The following is a 16758-nucleotide window of genomic DNA, read 5'->3' as shown; positions in this document are numbered from 1 at the left end:
AAGGCAGGGGAGATAACCTCACACATCAGCATGCCCACAGTTCCAACAGCCAGCCAGGCCTCTCAGCTTCCTGTGCAGAAAGTAAGTCCTGTGTTCTGTGCACCTGCATGCAGCTGTAGCAGAGAGGCTAATTGCAGACAGTCAGGCTGAGTGCTGGCCCCACCTACCAATGAGCACTTGCTGTCATAGCCAGGCCTCTCAACAGTGAGGGAATAAACCATGCCTAGTATACCCAGAGCAGGCAAATCAGTTCATTGCAGCCTGCTGGGCTGAAGGCAACCACAGCTCTGCCACAACAGGAAGGCAGACACATCCCACAAAGGGAATACCACTTGACCACTTGGTTCTGGTGACCAGAGGGCATTGCACTACAGAGCACCAGAGAACCTCTTCTATATGAGGATACTACTTTCAAGATTGGGAGATGTAGCTTACTCATCTAATATACAGAAACAAATGCAGAGTTACACAAAATACGGAGACAGAGGAATATGTTCCAAATGAAAGAACAAAACAAAAAAATCACAGAAAAAGAGCTAAATGAAATGGAGATAAGCAATATGCCTGATAAAGAGTCCAAAGTAATGGAAAAAAAAAATACTCACTGGGCTTGAAAAAGAATGGATGAACTCAGAACATCAACAAAGATATAAAAAAAGAAAGAGAGCTGAAGAATACATGAAATGAAAAAATACTCTACGGGGATTCAGCAGCAGATTCAAGATGCAGAAGAATGAATCAATGATCAGAAGATAGGATAATGGAAAGCAACCAAGCTGTATAATAAAAAGAAAAAAAATAATAATAGAGAAGAGGTTAGGGGGAACTTCTTGATGTCATCAAGCATAAAACCATTCACAATATAAAAAATGACTAAAGTCAAAAGTTAGTAGGAGGAAGGAAATAATAAAGATCAGAATGGAAATAAATTTAAGATGAAAATAACAATAGAAAAGATCAATGAAAACAAAAGCTGGTTCTTTGAGAAGATAAACAAAATTGATAAACCTTTACTAGACTCATCAAGAAAAAAGCGAACTCAAAAACATAAAATTAGAAATAAAGGGGTAAAATAACAATTGAAATCACAAAAATACAAAGAATTACAAGAGAATACAATGAAAAATTATATGCCAAGAACCTGAACAACTTAAAAGAAATGTATAAATCTAGAAACATACAACCTTCCAAAGCTGCATCAAGAAGAAACAGAAAATGTGAATACATGGGATGCTTGGGTGGCTCAGTGGTTGAGCATCTGCCTTCAACACAGGGTGTGATCCTTGAGTCCCTTTTTGGGTTCCCTGCATGGAGCCTGCTTCTCCTTCCTCTGCCTATGTCTCTGTCTCTGTCTCTCTCTCTCTCTGTGTGTCTCTCATGAATAAATAAAATCCTTTTTTTTTTTTTAAAGAAAAGAAAATGTGAATACACAAATTACTAACACCAAAATGGAATTGGTAATTAAAAAAAAAAAAAAAAACTCCTACCAAACAAAGGTCTAGGACAGATGGCTTCACAGGTGAATTCTACCAAAAATTTGAAGAAGAATTAATATCTAGTCTCAAATTATTCCAAAAAAATAGAAGAGGGAGGAAACTTTTCAAATTCATTCCACAAGGCAAGCACTACACTGATACCAAAACCAGACAATGACTATATAGAAAGAGAACAACAGGCCAATATCCCTCATGAACATAGATGCAAATACCCTCAATAAAATATTAGCAAAGCAAATTCAATATACATTAAAAGGATCATTCACTCAACTAAGTGGGATATATTTCAGGGATGCAAGGTGGTTCAATATTCATAAATCAATGTGATATAATACATTAACAAGAGTAAGGATACAAAACCATTTGATTATCTCAATAGATGCAGAAAAGCATTTGACAAAATACAACATCCTTTCATGATAAAAACACTCAACTAAGTAGGCTTAAAGGGAATATACTTCAACATAAGAAAGGCCATATATGAAAAACTCACAGCTAACAACATACTCAATGGGAAAAAATTGAAGCCTTTTCTCTAAGATCAGGAACAAGACAAGGATGTCCACTCTCACCACTTTTATTCAACATAGTACTGGAAGTCCCAGCCAGAGCAACTGGATAAGAAAAAAAAAGGGGGGGGGGGAGGCATCCATATGAGTAAGAAAGAAGTAAAACCTTTACTATTTGTAGAATACATGATACTATATAGAGAAAACCCTAAATACTTCACCAAAAAACTACTAGAGCTGATAAATAAATTCAATAAGGTCACACAGTATATAAAATTAATGTACAGAAATCTATTGAACTTATATACACTAATAATGAAGTAGCAAAAGGAGAAATTAAGAAAACAATCCCATCTATAACTGTATCAAAAAGATTAAAATACCTAGGAATAAATTGAACCAAGAAGGTGAAAGACCTATTCTCTGAAAACCAGAAGGCAATATGAAAAAGATTGAAAATGGCAAAAACAAATGGAAAGATATTCCAATGCTCAGGGATTGGAACAATTAATACTATTAAAATGTCCATACTACTGAAACCGATCTAAAGATTCAATGCAACCCCTACCAAAATACTCAGAGTATTTTTCATGGAATTAAAACAAATAACCTAATATTTGCATGGAACCACAAAAGACAGTATTTCACTTGAAATAATCCCCTCTGTTCCATCCATGTTGTTGCAAATGGCAAAATCTTATTCTTCTTTATGGCTAAGTAATATATATAAACCACAGCCTCTTTATCCATTCATCTGTTGGTAAAACCGACTTTTCATCCCTGTAACTTATTTATTTTACAATTAGAAAGTTGTTCCTCTTCATCACTTTCACCTATTTCAAAAACTGACTCCTGGAGTAGTGAAACAGGATAGAAAGCCCAGAAATAACCCTATGCATAAATGGTCAATTAATCTATGACAAAGGTGGCAAAAATATACAGTGAAGAAAACAGTCTTTTCAACAGATGGAGTTGGAAAAAGTGGACAGCTACATGCAAAAGAATGAAACTGGAATAGTTTGACATTTAAAAAATAAATTCAAAATGTATTAAAGACCTGAAACTATAAAACTCCTAAAAGAACACATAGGCATAATCTCTTGGAACATACTCTTAGCAGTGTATTTATGGATATATCTCCCCAGGCAAGAGAAACAAAAGTGGAAAATAAACTACTGAGCCTACATCAGAATCAAAAGCTTTTGCACAGCAAACAAACAAAATAAAAAGGCAACCTGAATGGGAGAAGGTATTTGCAAATATATACCAATAAGGGGTTAATATCCATAATATATAAAAAACTTACAGAATTCAAAAAACCAAACAATCCATTTAAAAGGTGTGCAGAAGATCTGAATACACATTTTTCCAAAGACATACAGATGGCCAATAGGCAAATGAAAAGGTGATCAACATCACTAATCACAAGAAAAATGCATATCAAAACCACAGGACACATCACCTCACACCAGTCAGAATAGCTAATATCAAAAAGACAAGAAATAACAAGTAGTAGCAAGGTTATAGAGAAAAGAGAACCCTTGCGCACTATTGGTGGGAATGTATATTGGTGCAACCAATGTGAAAAACATTATGAAGATTCTTCAAAAAATTAAAAATAGGAATACCATAAGATTCAATAATTCCACTACTAGGTATTTAGTGAAAGAAAAAAATACTAATTAGAAAAGACATATACATCCCTATATTTATTATGGTGTTATTTACAATAGCCAAGATGTAAATCAACCCAAGTTACCAACAGATGAAAGGATAAAGAAGCTGTGGTTTATATATATTACTTAGCCATAAAGAAGAATAAGATTTTGCCATTTGCAAGAACATGGATGGAACAGAGGGGATTATTTCAAGTGAAATAAGTTAGAGAAAGATAAATACTGTATGGTTTCACTTACAAGTGGAATCCAAAAAAACAAAACAAATGAACAAACAAAACACAGACTTTTAAAAGTCAGAGAACAAATTGGTGGTTGCCAGAGGGGAGATGGTTACTGAGGGGAATGGATGAAATAGGTAAAAGTGATGAAGAGGAACAAATTTCTAATTGTAAAATAAATAAGTTACAGGGATGAAAAGTACAGCATAAGGAACAGTCAATAATACTGTAATAACGTTGTATGGTGCCTACACTTAATTGTAATGAGCACTGAGTAATATATATAATTGTTGAATTACTACATTATATACCTGAAGCTAACATAATAGTATTGTTTTTTTATTTTTTCATAATAATATTGTATGTCAACTATACTTCGTATTTAAAAAATAGATAAAATATTAATAAAATTCTTGCCTGCTTGAAAAAGGTAAAGATATTGAACAATTTTGTTTTTGCTAGAAAACTTTCTATTCTATATATTTAAAAATTTTAAGAGCAACCACTAAGAAAAACCTGCACACTATTGCTTCCAAGACAGTAGAGTTTTTAAAAGGATTAAAAATCAAGATAACAGAGAATATGAAATAGAAGAAAAAAAAAGTATGACAACCAAAAAATACATACTTCTCTCAACACACTGATATACAAAGATGGTATACATAATTCCTACTATATTAGAAATCACGATCATGTAAGCAGATTTAACACACCTATTTAAAATAAAAATATCAAGAAGCATATCTTCTATTTGCAGTGCCCTGATTTCTGCTAAAAACATTAGTATATTAGCAAGACTTGCTTGAAAAGTGGCTGACAGGGCAAATGGACAACGTCTCAAATGTTTATTTTCCTTACAAATGGTACCCAAACTAAAGTTAAATGAGAAGGAAAAGGGGGCACCTAGGCCTTAGCGGGTTCATCATCTGCCTTCAGCTCAGGTCATGATCTCCAGGTCCTGGAACTGAGCCCCACATCAGGCTTCCTGCTTAGCGAGGTCTCTGCTTCTCCCTCCCTCCCTCTCTCTCTGCCATTCCCCATCACTCATTCTCTCTCACTCTCTCAAATAAATAAATAAAATCTTTTAAAAAAAAATGAGAAGGAAATAATAATAATTTAAGACCAGATGGAAGAGAGTCAGAAGCATTGGAAGTGTGGACAAATGTGGTTGTTTATAAAGAACTACATACATATAGTTCTAAAGAGACAAGAAAAGGCACCAGCACCTAACATTACTCAGCCTTTGGGGGGGGGGGGGGGGCAGGGAGGAGCACTGGGAGAGGGAGAGAGAGAATTTAAGTGGGATCCATGCCCAGCACATAGCCCAACATAGCTCAATCTCACAACTCTGAGATCATGACCTCAGCTGAAATCAAGAGTTGGGACACTTAAGCAACTGAGCCACCCAGGCACTCCTCAGATAATTCTTTACTCCAGTTCAGTTTGTTTTCCTTTATTATAGCTTCGGACAATGCACCAGACACTCTTTTGTATGCTACAGATTAATCCAACTTAAATTGTTGAAACCTAACTGGAGATATTAACCCCACAAAGCCCCAGTTGAAGCTACAGATAGACCTTCTGCCATTCCAACATAATCATTCCTCTGCAACCATCATTTCCAGCTTCTAACCTAGTAAGAAGCAACATGTTGCCTCTCTATCTTAAGGGATGTTAGTCTTATATTAGATGCCAGCCTTTCTTCTTCAGGTGAACTTAATTCATAAGTTTTTACAGTACTGTGAATCCTTTAACTACTGAGACTCAGCATCAGTGGATTTCAGAGAAACCTAAGATCCAGGCAGGAAAGTGACTTTACTGGTCACACTGCTGCAGGTGGAGCAGCTAAGAACAGAATCAAATCCGGTCTCTCACTTACATGCCAGGGCTTTTCCCCACTGTGTCACTTAAGTGTAGAAGGGCAAGGATGGAAAGGACAATAAAATAACTTCATTTCTCACAGTACCTTTGGCCTGGTTACCCAAAACCTTTCCTGTTCTAAATTTCTTCACTTTGCTGAAGTTATTATTCATTCCTAGGAGGGCTCACAGAGAGGTTCTCAGTGGAGGCTTAGAATAGTGCCACGTTCCAATCCATCATTTCCTTGAATGTTGGCATCAGTCCCAGGCTGTTGTCTCCTTCTTCCAGCCAGCAAAGCTCCTGTAAACAACACAGTGGCTTCCTCCTTGGGAGAAGCAAGTGCAGTCATTTCAATCTTGATGCTACTTTATTTCTAAAAGCAGATATTTATCTTTAAGTCTCCTTTTCAAGGAAGCAAGACTCGGCACCAGGAAGCTACCTGACTGCACCACAGCTGTGCTGAGTGTGTGAGAAAGAACCAAGTCCTTGGGATCCCTGGGTAGCGCAGCGGTTTGGCGTCTGCCTTTGGCCCGGGGCGCGATCCTGGAGGCCCGGGATCGAGTTCTGCGTCGGGCTCCCTGCATGGAGCCTGCTTCTCCCTCTGCCTGGGTCTCTGCCTCTCTCTCTCTCTCTCTCTCTCTCTGTGACTATCATGAATAAATAAATAAAATCTTTAAAAAAAAAAAAAAAAAGAACCAAGTCCTCTCCTTAATACCTTCAGGCAAGGAGAAAGGTTCACATTTTAGAAAACTTTCTTGGAATAACCATATTTACAAATAAATGCAAACACAAAAGCACTGGAAAATTCCTAAGTCACAAATGTTTCCATGTGTATCAGGATCCAGAGTCAGACTCTGGAGGTGAACCCAAAAGTGGATGGATACTGAGGGAGGGTAGAAGGAAAAGGGAAGCAGAGAAATCAAGGGCTGCCCAGAGGATATCACAGCTTTCTTTTACTTCCTTTTCTCTGACAGCCCATCTGCCAGAGGGCCTTCCCATGAAGGAGTGAGCTGGGTCTCTCAGAAAGAGCTGGAGGCCAGGCAGCACTCCAGTGCCATCATTTTCAACCCTTCTTTGTGGCTTCTAGGAAGGTCTTGTGGCATGGACTTCATTCTTTTGGAGAGAAAAAAAAACAAAAACCAAAAAAAAAAAAAAAACAAAACAAAAAACTACATAATGTGGATTTACCTATTCTTCAGTTAAACACTTTGAAGATATTCAGGAGAAACTTAGTCCCTTTAAGAAATAAAGTTATATTATTCAGCCTTGGTGAATAAACTACAAACAGCTGGGAACAGACAAAATGCCTCTGTGTGAATCGACTTTAAAAGGAACATTACAATCTAATCCAATCTCCTCAATGTACAGATAAAAAAACTGGGACCCATACAGATTACCTAAGACCAGCATCACAAGCCGAGTTGGTGGCAGATCTAATGACTACACTATACCTTAAGTGTCCAACATCAGGGTGAGCAACTGTCCTACCAGACCAGGCTTGCCATGAGAGAGAGAGAGGACTCCAGAGGTTGTCTATCATTGAGAGGAGGAAGAAACTCAGGCTGGGAGACACTGGTAAGTGTTCATCCTGAATGGCAGCAAGATGACTTACAGAGCTAATATCTGGATTCTACAAAGCATCTGAGTGTACAAGGGAGAGGTCATGGTAGAAGGAAAAAAGGGGAAAGAAAAAATACAAGCTTTGTGACAACGATTCACTACTTCAACAGTCAGGGATTGTGTTAAGTGCTGGTTAATAATGAAAAGCAAAGACAAGAGGAAAATAATTATTAACCTACTTGAGCTAGAGATCAGGGTTTCATCATTATTAAGAGATTTTTTCCTTTACATTTACTGGGAGTATATTCTATTATAAGTGTTTTTATACCTTGGTTCTGGAAAACCTTTATTAGAAACACTTTGGAGGATGCCTGGGTGGCTCAGCGGTTGATCATCTGCCTTTGGCTCAGGGCATGATCCTGGAGTCCTGGGATCAGTCCCACATTGGGCTCCCTGCAGGGAGCCTGCTTCTCCCTCTGCCTATGGTCTCTGCCTTCTCTGTGTGTCTCTCATGAATAAATAAATAAAATCTTTTTTTTTTTTTTTAAAGAAACACTTCGGATCTTTGTTAGAATGCAGATTCCTGGGCTCTCCTCCAGGGTTACTGGCTCAGAAGCCTGAATTTCAAATACTGACATATAAGAATCAACACTAGTCATAATCCCATCACCAAAGAATTAGATAGACCCTATTTGTCTTCCAGTCCTCCCCACAGCCATTTCAGAGTCAGAAGTGTAGAGATAGTGAGTGCCCTCAAATCACTAAGGTTGCTTAGAGCCTGCCAGGCCTTGCCATCAGGACTTCTCTCCCCACCATGTCAGGAAGGACAGATGGACTGAACTGGGCTAGATCACAGTTGGTTTAATTTTAAGATTCTATCTTTTTGGTCTAAAAGTCCAAATACATATAATTTTGTTAATGAAAACCATACCACATTTTCTGCCATAAGTATGCATTTCCTTTAAAGTCAGGGGAGGAAGAAAGTTAATGTATTAAAAATTAGCAAAACAAGAGATATTATTATTGATTTTCTGGGCCAAAACTCAATTCCTGCTTTTCTCAGTAGGGCCAAAGACAGAGCACCCCTAGCCCAGTCAAGCTCTCCTACCAAGTAGCAGCTCCTCAGGGTACAGGCCAGTGCCATGTATGGCCTGGAACTATCCTGCTCTGTCTACAACCCTAGCTCCTTGGTAAGGATAGAAATTCCTGAGGAGTGGGGCACATGGCAGGGAATGTGGGCAGGGCGAGTGGCCTTTGGCTGGCTCACTCCAAGCTCTCTCTAGAGTAGGGCAGCATGGTAGTCAGGTATGAAAGGAAGCAGAGTGAGCCAGAATCCATACTAGGTAACTGCACTAAACTAAGGATACCTGCTCATTTTCCCAAACCAAGAATGCCCTGTAGGACAAAAAGGGGTGAAGAAGGCAACAGCCTTTTCATCACCAAATTGCCGAGGCAATTCTGAGAAATCTGTTTTGAGGAGATTGAAAATAGAGCAGTAATCACTACCTTTGAGACTGGATTCCCTAAATATAATGAGTAGCACTCAACTCCTGATTATCTCTGCCCACTGAGCACAAAGGAAATCAGGAGGAAAGAAAGAATGCTGACACTTCTCAGGACTTGAGAGTACCAACACTACTGCCCTAATTCTCTGGAATGTGCACAAGGATTACCATAAAAGCTGAGCACAAACTCTAGCAAGTGCCTGCCCATCTTAATGAAGGTATATCCACCGCCTCCTCCGTCTGCAACAGCCCTTGGATATCTGCAATGGTTTACAGCTTTCCATCTTATCCATGCTCACCTAATAACAGGACCTTAATATGGAAGTCTCCATGCAGGAGATGAAGCAAAGGAAAGAGCAGAATACTGCAGTATCTTAATTCCCCTCATTTCCAATGAGGCCAGTTTTATACTAAAATATATTTCTATTTGTGTATATACATTTGCACATGCATTTTCAAAGAACATATAAAAACACTATCAATAATTACCCTATAAAGCCAATATTGGTTATTCCCAGTGATTTCAATTTTTTTACATTTTTCTGTATTTCCCAATTTTTATCATGAAAGTAATCTTTTCATAAACAATTTATAAAATGTTACTTTAAAAGGTATTAATGGTTATTATTTATCCAGAGATGAACATGGTGTGCAATAGACAGATAAGGCCATTTGTGTTGTGCAGTGTCTAAAAGTAGATGGAAGAAATGCTGTGGAGATAGAAACCTCACTTTATCTTCTCTGTAGCCCTTTTGTTGCTACTCATCTGTAAAGTTCCAAGGCCTCTACCTAACGATTTCTTGGAGCCCTTATTGATTATATATATATTTTAAATTGTTTAAGATTAAACCACAACTTCCTCCAAACTAGTGTACTATCAAAACTTTTTTAAGATGCCAACAAATTGCCAAATGATTAAACCAAATTTTCACGTGTTATTTTCCTTCCTTCTTCTCTCATGATGGAGGTTTTAGCAGGCAGTGAAAAAGCAGATGGATGGGAGAATTATTTGTAAAATTATTAATTTCTGAACAATTGAGAAGTTGAATATATCAGTTTTACATCATGGAAATGATGAAACTTAACTATTTATGGACTTCTTAAAGCTAAAAATCAAACTACACACAAGTATTATAAATGAGAATTTTCTTCTTTAACCAGTATACAAGTCTTTTACTAAGACACTTTATCTGCTTCACCCTTCCCCAGCAAACAGTGCATGCTTTCAAATTCACCTGGAGCTAAGAAAATTTCCCTGAACAACCCTAATTATCAGATGATAATAGATAAGCTCCATAAAGCTTTTGTTTCTTCTATCCTAGATATTTTCACTATGTAATTCAATAACACAGCATTATACATAAAACTATAATCAGATGAAGCTCAACTTTTTTGCTAGGATCCATAATGCTTGAGAATGTTACTCACACTGCTCCCATGTTTGAAGGTTGTGGTTCTCTAAAGGATGATATTAATAAAAGAAAAACTGTTGCTGCCAGATGGTAAAAATAATATACTACAAAACCCAGGATTGTGAAAAAGGACCATTTGCCATTTTATTTGATGAAACTGTCATGGGATGAATAATAGAATCAGAAGACCCAGGTAGGCATTAAAAAAAAAAAAGAAAAAGAAAAACACATAGCCCTACATATTAATAGTTACATGAACTTGTCTAGATTACTTACTTTCTGTACTTTAAAATGGGGTTTGTTGTTGTGAGGATTTAAATAAGGACAATGTCTGTGAAAATATGTACAATTGTTGTAGAACACAGCTATCTACCTGAGGGAAACAAAGAAGCTTTAATCTGGGGGCTCTATGTCCTTAGAAGTACCACCTGCATAGCTGGGAAGGCCTGGAGCAGCTGATGGAGCTGGAGTTAATGAGGTTAAGTGTGGAAGAAAACAAAAAAGATTTCCTAGCTTGAGGCAGTGGTACACTCCTTATCTCTCAGTGAGTATAAGTTTCCAGGAAGACTCTTCTTGGGAATTCTCTGTGGGGGTCAAACTGTAAGTTAGGAGAAAGAGAGAGAGAGAGAGAGTTAGGTAGATGGCTCCATCTATTAATGGAGCCCTCTGCCATGTTACCACTATTTGTTCCACATTTAGAGCTGATGGGACCCAACTGCAGTAGAAATGGAAGCAAGTGCAAACTGGGAAAACAACATTCAGCTGTGGGTCTTTGGGGCCTCTGGCCTGATTAAGTGGTACACCAAGAGTGCCAAAGGCCAGTCTTGTTTCTGATAAGATGTCTGGATTTTATTTTCATTGCAATAAGAAGGTCAAGGAAGAATTTTAAGCCAGGAGCAATGAAAGTCCATCCTTCTTCTTGGGGCACAACAACTATAGCATGTACTTAGCAATGCGTCAGTGATTCTTAACCAGATCCTATATTCTGTTTGTTCATGATCATCTACCGATATTAAGGTATGGTAACAAGTTAAAATTACAAGGTATGGTAACAAGTTAAAATTACAACAAATCCGGGGATCCCTGGGTGGCTCAGCAGTTTAGTGCCTGCCTTTGGTCCAGAGCAATCCTGGAGTCCCGGGATTGAGTCCCGTGTTGGGCTCCTGGCATGGAGTCTGCTTATCCCTCTGCCTGTGTCTCTGTCTCTCTCTCTCTCTCTGTCGATCATAAAAATAAAAAAAAGAAAAAAAATACAACAAATCCATCAAAAGATATCCCTATTTACCTGGAAGAAATGTTACATTATAATTTAAGAAGTTAGAATTTCATGTATGTTAATAGCTCTAATTAATAAGATAAACCTTTCCTTTTGGGATTTGGCAGTGATAACAGCCCAAGCAGGAGTGCCATTTGAATCCCTGGAAACCTAAAATAACATTTTTACAAAAAAAAGCAGCAGTGTTCACAGTAACTAACTTGGCCTGGAAAATAGAGAATTGGAAATGTAAAGATGGTATCTTTAACAAGTGTCATTCTACTATTTTACAGCTCTTGCCAATACAGCACTTTAAAGGATATGCATTACAGTGAATTTCCAATTGAAAAAGTAAATCCCAAATATGGGCAAAATTAGCAGCCCCACTCCTTGCCATTGTAATAAATGATTAAGTAGGTGTTATAAAGATGAAAAAGCAGAGCATCTCTTTCTAATCCTGACAGACATCCTCCCCTTCTTCACTGATCCTTTATCTTGCAGTGAAGACCTGCATAAGGAAGTTGATTCCTGGTATGTTCCTGATACCTGGTATGTTCCTGATAAGACACTGTTGGTGAACTTGTGCCAAGTTTCTATGAACCTCGGAAACTGGGTGGGTATCTGTGCTCCTGATTAATGCTGTTCAGCAAACAGACCAAAACTACATTAAGTATAATCACTAGCAGGGAGGGATAGTCACAAGAGCTCCTGTGGTTGAGCTGCTCTGAGGCCACTAACTCAACTGGCGGCAGTCAGGGCTTTCATGCCCATGTGCTGAGATGAGCCTGAGTTGAGATCATGAAGACATGATGGCCCCTTCTGTTCTGGGGTCAATATAGGATGGGCCTCCTCTCCTCTCAATTCCTCCACATCCTAAAAGGTAGATTTTCTACCTTTAATCTCTTTCAGACTTGAGACTACTTTGTAATAAAACTATTCTCAATTTACATCACATATGGATGATTATTCTATCTCCCTCATATGCTGCAACATCCTCCAAGTCAGAGTCATCACTCTTGATCCCCATTCACCCATTATATAAACATTTCAAATAGTATATGAGAAAGTAAAATAAAGAGTAAATGTCTTACAGCCTTACTCCCCAAAGATGACCACTATTAAGTTTCTTGCATCTGTCCCCATAAATGTTTGTGGGCATATACAAACTTCTGTGTTATTCAATGTTTGGTCCAATGAACAAAACTTAAAAGAAATATGGATATACAGAATTTTAAGTCATTTCTGGTTTAGGGTAGTATATAATTATAAGTAACTGCAAAGTAAGATGTGTATGGACATTCCAACGTAATACAACCTGCCTCCATCAACCACTCATACGGTCTCCACCTTCCAGGACTTCAGCAAGTATTGCATTTGGGTAGCAGGTGGAATTACCAGAGCACAAGCCTGGTGAGTCCAGCTCTATCTCCAACACATGGTGGGTACTCCCTAGCCAAGTCACTCCACTTCTCTGAATCTCAGTTTCCTCTCCTACAAAAGGAGAAGGTGTTTTCAAAGGTCCCTTTGAGAGTTCAGAATTGAAGCTGATAATCAAGTACTGATAAATAAAACAGGTACACCAAGGCCAAAGTATGAAAATCAAACACAATTATCACAGCTTACCAGGAAAATAAGGATGCAAATTAAACTGGAGCAGTTATTTGAAAAATATTTTCAATTGAGGTATAACTGACATATAACATTATATTAGTTTTAGGTATACAACATAATGACTTTATATTTATATACAGTGAAAAATAATCATCACGGTAAGCCTAGTTAACATCCATCACCATCCAAATTACAAAAATATTTTTTTCTTGTGATGAGAACTTTTAAGATCTAATCTGTTAGCAACTTTCAAATACACAATGTAGTATTATTAACTATAGTCACCATGTTGCACATTATATCACCAGAACTTACTTATTTTATAACTGGAACTTTGTACCTTTTGATTGCCTTTACCCATTTTGTCCTTTCCATACCCATGAACTTGGATTTCTTTGGTTTTGTTTTTTATAATCCACATATAAATGAGATCATACAGTATTTGTCTTTCTCTGTCTGACTTATTTCACTTAGCATAATCTCCTCTAGGTCCATCCAAGTTGTCACACATGGCAAGATTTTATTCTTTTTTATGGTTGAATTATATATATATTATATATATATATTATATATATATATATATACACACACACACACACCCACAACTTCTTTATCCATTCTTCCATAGATGGACATTTAATTTTCATATCTTGGCTACTGTAAATAATGCTGCAATAGGGGGTGCATATACCTTTTTGAGTTAGTGTTTTCATTTGTTTTGGATAAACACCCAGTCATAGAATTGCTGGATCATATGGTAGTTCTATTTTTAATTTTTTGGCCAACAGGTTTCTGTTTTCCATAGTGGCTGCATGAATATATATTCCTACCAACAGTGCACAAGGGTTCCTTTTCTCCACATCCTTGCCAATGCTTGTTCTTTCCTATTTTTTGATGACAGCATCCTAACAGATGTGAGATGATAGCTCACTGTGGTTCTAACTTACATTTCTCTGATGACCAGTGCTGTAGAACATCTTTTTCATATGGCTGTTGGCCATCTGTATGACTTAGTTGGAAAAATGTCTGTTCAGATCTTTTGCCCATTTCTTAATTGAAATGTTTGGGTTTTTTGCTACTGAGTCATATTAGTTCTTTATATATTTTGATAATTAACCCCTTACAAGATCTATGATTTGCAAATATTTTCTCCCACTCAGTAGGTTGCCATTTCATTTTGTTGATAACTTCCTTTACTGTGCAGAAGCTTTTCAGTTTGATGTAGTACTTTATTTTTGCTTTTAGTGTCAGATTAAAAAAACCATCAAGACCATTGTCAAGGAACTTACCTCCTATGTTTTTTTGTAGGAGTTTTATGGTTTCAGGTCTTACATTCAAGTCTTTAATCCATTTTGAGTTATTAGTTTTTTGAGATGGTCCAATTTCATTATTTTGCCTGTGGCTGTCCAGTTTTCCCAACACCATTCATTGAAGAGAATGTCCTTTCCCCCACTGTATATTCTTGGCTCCTCTGTCATAAATTAATTGACCACATATACATGGGTTTTTTTCTGGGCTCTCTATTCTGTTCCACTGATCCATGTGTCTGTTTTTATGCCAATACCATGATTACTATAGCTTTGTAATATAGTTTGAACTCAGGAAGCATAATACTTCCAGCTTTGTCCTTCTTTGTCCAGATTGCTTTGGCTATTTGGGATCTTTTATGGTTCCACACAAATTTAAGAATTCTTTGTCTAGTTCTGTGAAAAATGCTATTGGAATTTTGACAAGGATTACACTGGATCTCTAGATTGTACTGGGTGGTATGGATAGTTTAACAATATCAATTCTTCTAATCCATGAGCATAAAATATCCACCCATTTATTTGTGTCTTTTTCAATTAGTTTCATCAATGTCTTACAGCTTTCACTGTGCAGGTCTTTTACTTCAATTACATTTATTCTTAGGTATTTTATTCTTTTTTGATACAACTGGAAATGGGATTTTCTTAATCTTTCTTTCTTTCTTTCTTTCTTTCTTTCTTTCTTTCTTTCTTTCTTCTTTCTTTCTTTCTTTCTTTTTTTTTCTTCTTTCTCTTTCTTTCTTTCTTTCTTTCTTTCTTTCTTTCTTTCTTTCTCTCTCTCTCTCTCTTTCTCTCTCTCTCTCTTTCTTTCTTTCTTTCGATTTATTTGACAGAGAGAAAGAGTGCGCACACACCAGGGGGAGCGGCAGAAGGAGAAGGAGAAACTTGGCTCTCTGCTGAGCAGGGAAGCCAATGTGGAGCTCGACCCTAGGACTCCGAGGATTGTGACCTGAGCCAAAGGCAGATGCTCAACCCACTGAGCCACCCAGGCACCCCTTAATTTCTCTTTCTTAGAATATAGAAACAACAGATTTTTGTATATTGATTTTGTATCCTGCTACTTTATTTCTTTCATGAGTTCTATCAGTTTTTTGGTAGAGACTTGGTTTTTCTCTATATAATACATAATCTACAAATAGTTTTACTTCTTTCCTTTTTTAATTTAGATCCTTTATTTCTTTCTCTTCCTAACTGCTTGGCTAGGACTTCCAATACTTTGTTAAATAAAAGTGGTGAGAATGACTACCCCTGCTTTATTTTTGATCTTATGATGAAGTATGATGTTACTTATGGGCTTGTCATATTATGGCCTTGATTACGTTGAGGTTCCTTCTATACTCACTTTGTTGAGAGTTTTTATCATAAGTGGATGTTGAATTTTGTCAAGTGTTTTTTCTAAAGCTATTTAGATGGTCATATAGTTTTTATCCTTTGTTTTGTTAATGTGGCATATTACACTGATTGATTTGCAGATGTTGAACCATCTTTGCATCTCTGGAATAAATGCCACCTGGTCATGGTGTATGATCCTTTTAATGTATGTTGAATTCGGTTTGCTAAGATTTTGCTCAGGATTTTTGCATCTATGTTCATCAGGAATATTGGCCTTTAATTTTCTTTTCTAGTGGCATTTTATTTGGTCTTGATATCAGGGTAATGCTGGCCGCATAAAATGAGATTGGAAGCATTCCCTTGGAGCAATTTTTTAAAACAATTTCCTGATCTATAATTCATAGGAAATCCACTTCTTGTTTTACCAGAGGTATATCAAGCAATATACACTGATCCTGAAGTTATCTTAGGATATAGCCACAATCCTTCAGAAGTAGAGCCAACCCATGTTTACTCATTTCTCAGCAATGCATGTAACCTTCTCATCAGCCTCAGAGAGCTTGTGAGTATTTTTCCATTGTCAAGAGTCATATATAAGTTCAATGTTAAATTCAGTAGCTACAGGGCCACAATTTAAGCAACTAGTTAACATCATAATTCCTATTTGCTACCCAGTGACAATTAGCTGCCTACCAGGGAGGAGGTTCCTGTTGATCAGACCACATATGCTGTCTGTCCTGTTTGTTCTGTTTTGACAGGGTCCTTTACTAGGAGCATAGATAAATATCCGGAGGAGTGTCAAAGTGATGAGGGAGGGACTTGAGAGAAAGGGAAAAGGTGCTGGAAGCAGGTAGGGTACCATCAGTGTTAAACATCTATTGGGCGATTTGACTGCAAGCCAACAGCAGCAAAGCTACTAATAATGGTTGAAAACCTTTGTTCTAGGGCAAAGCTAGGCAAAGGAAAGTGGCATTCACAGTGTCCTTGTCAGGTGTTTTTGCCATTTCTCTCAGA

General features: G+C 37.2%; 1 protein-coding gene across 12 annotated transcripts in view; it reads right to left on the bottom strand.

Annotated features, from left to right (window-relative positions):
• UBE3D (ubiquitin protein ligase E3D) overlaps positions 1–16758 on the bottom strand; it is a 202733-nt gene that overhangs the window by 99560 nt on the left and 86415 nt on the right. For 2 of the 12 annotated variants that reach the window (XM_077903238.1, XM_077903247.1), the window contains one exon: positions 11261–11452. The exons of the other annotated variants lie outside the window; for them this stretch is intronic. In XM_077903238.1, coding sequence (XP_077759364.1) covers positions 11276–11452 — 177 coding nt within the window. In that variant the 3' untranslated portion in view covers positions 11261–11275. Of the gene's footprint in view, positions 1–11260; positions 11453–16758 lie in introns of those variants that run through there. 12 annotated transcript variants of the gene reach the window in all.

Source organism: Canis aureus, chromosome 7 (genome assembly GCF_053574225.1).
Source record: "Canis aureus isolate CA01 chromosome 7, VMU_Caureus_v.1.0, whole genome shotgun sequence".
NCBI lineage: Eukaryota > Metazoa > Chordata > Mammalia > Carnivora > Canidae > Canis > Canis aureus.
Note: the sequence above shows the minus strand (reverse complement) of the source record. Positions and strands in the feature narration are given on the sequence as shown.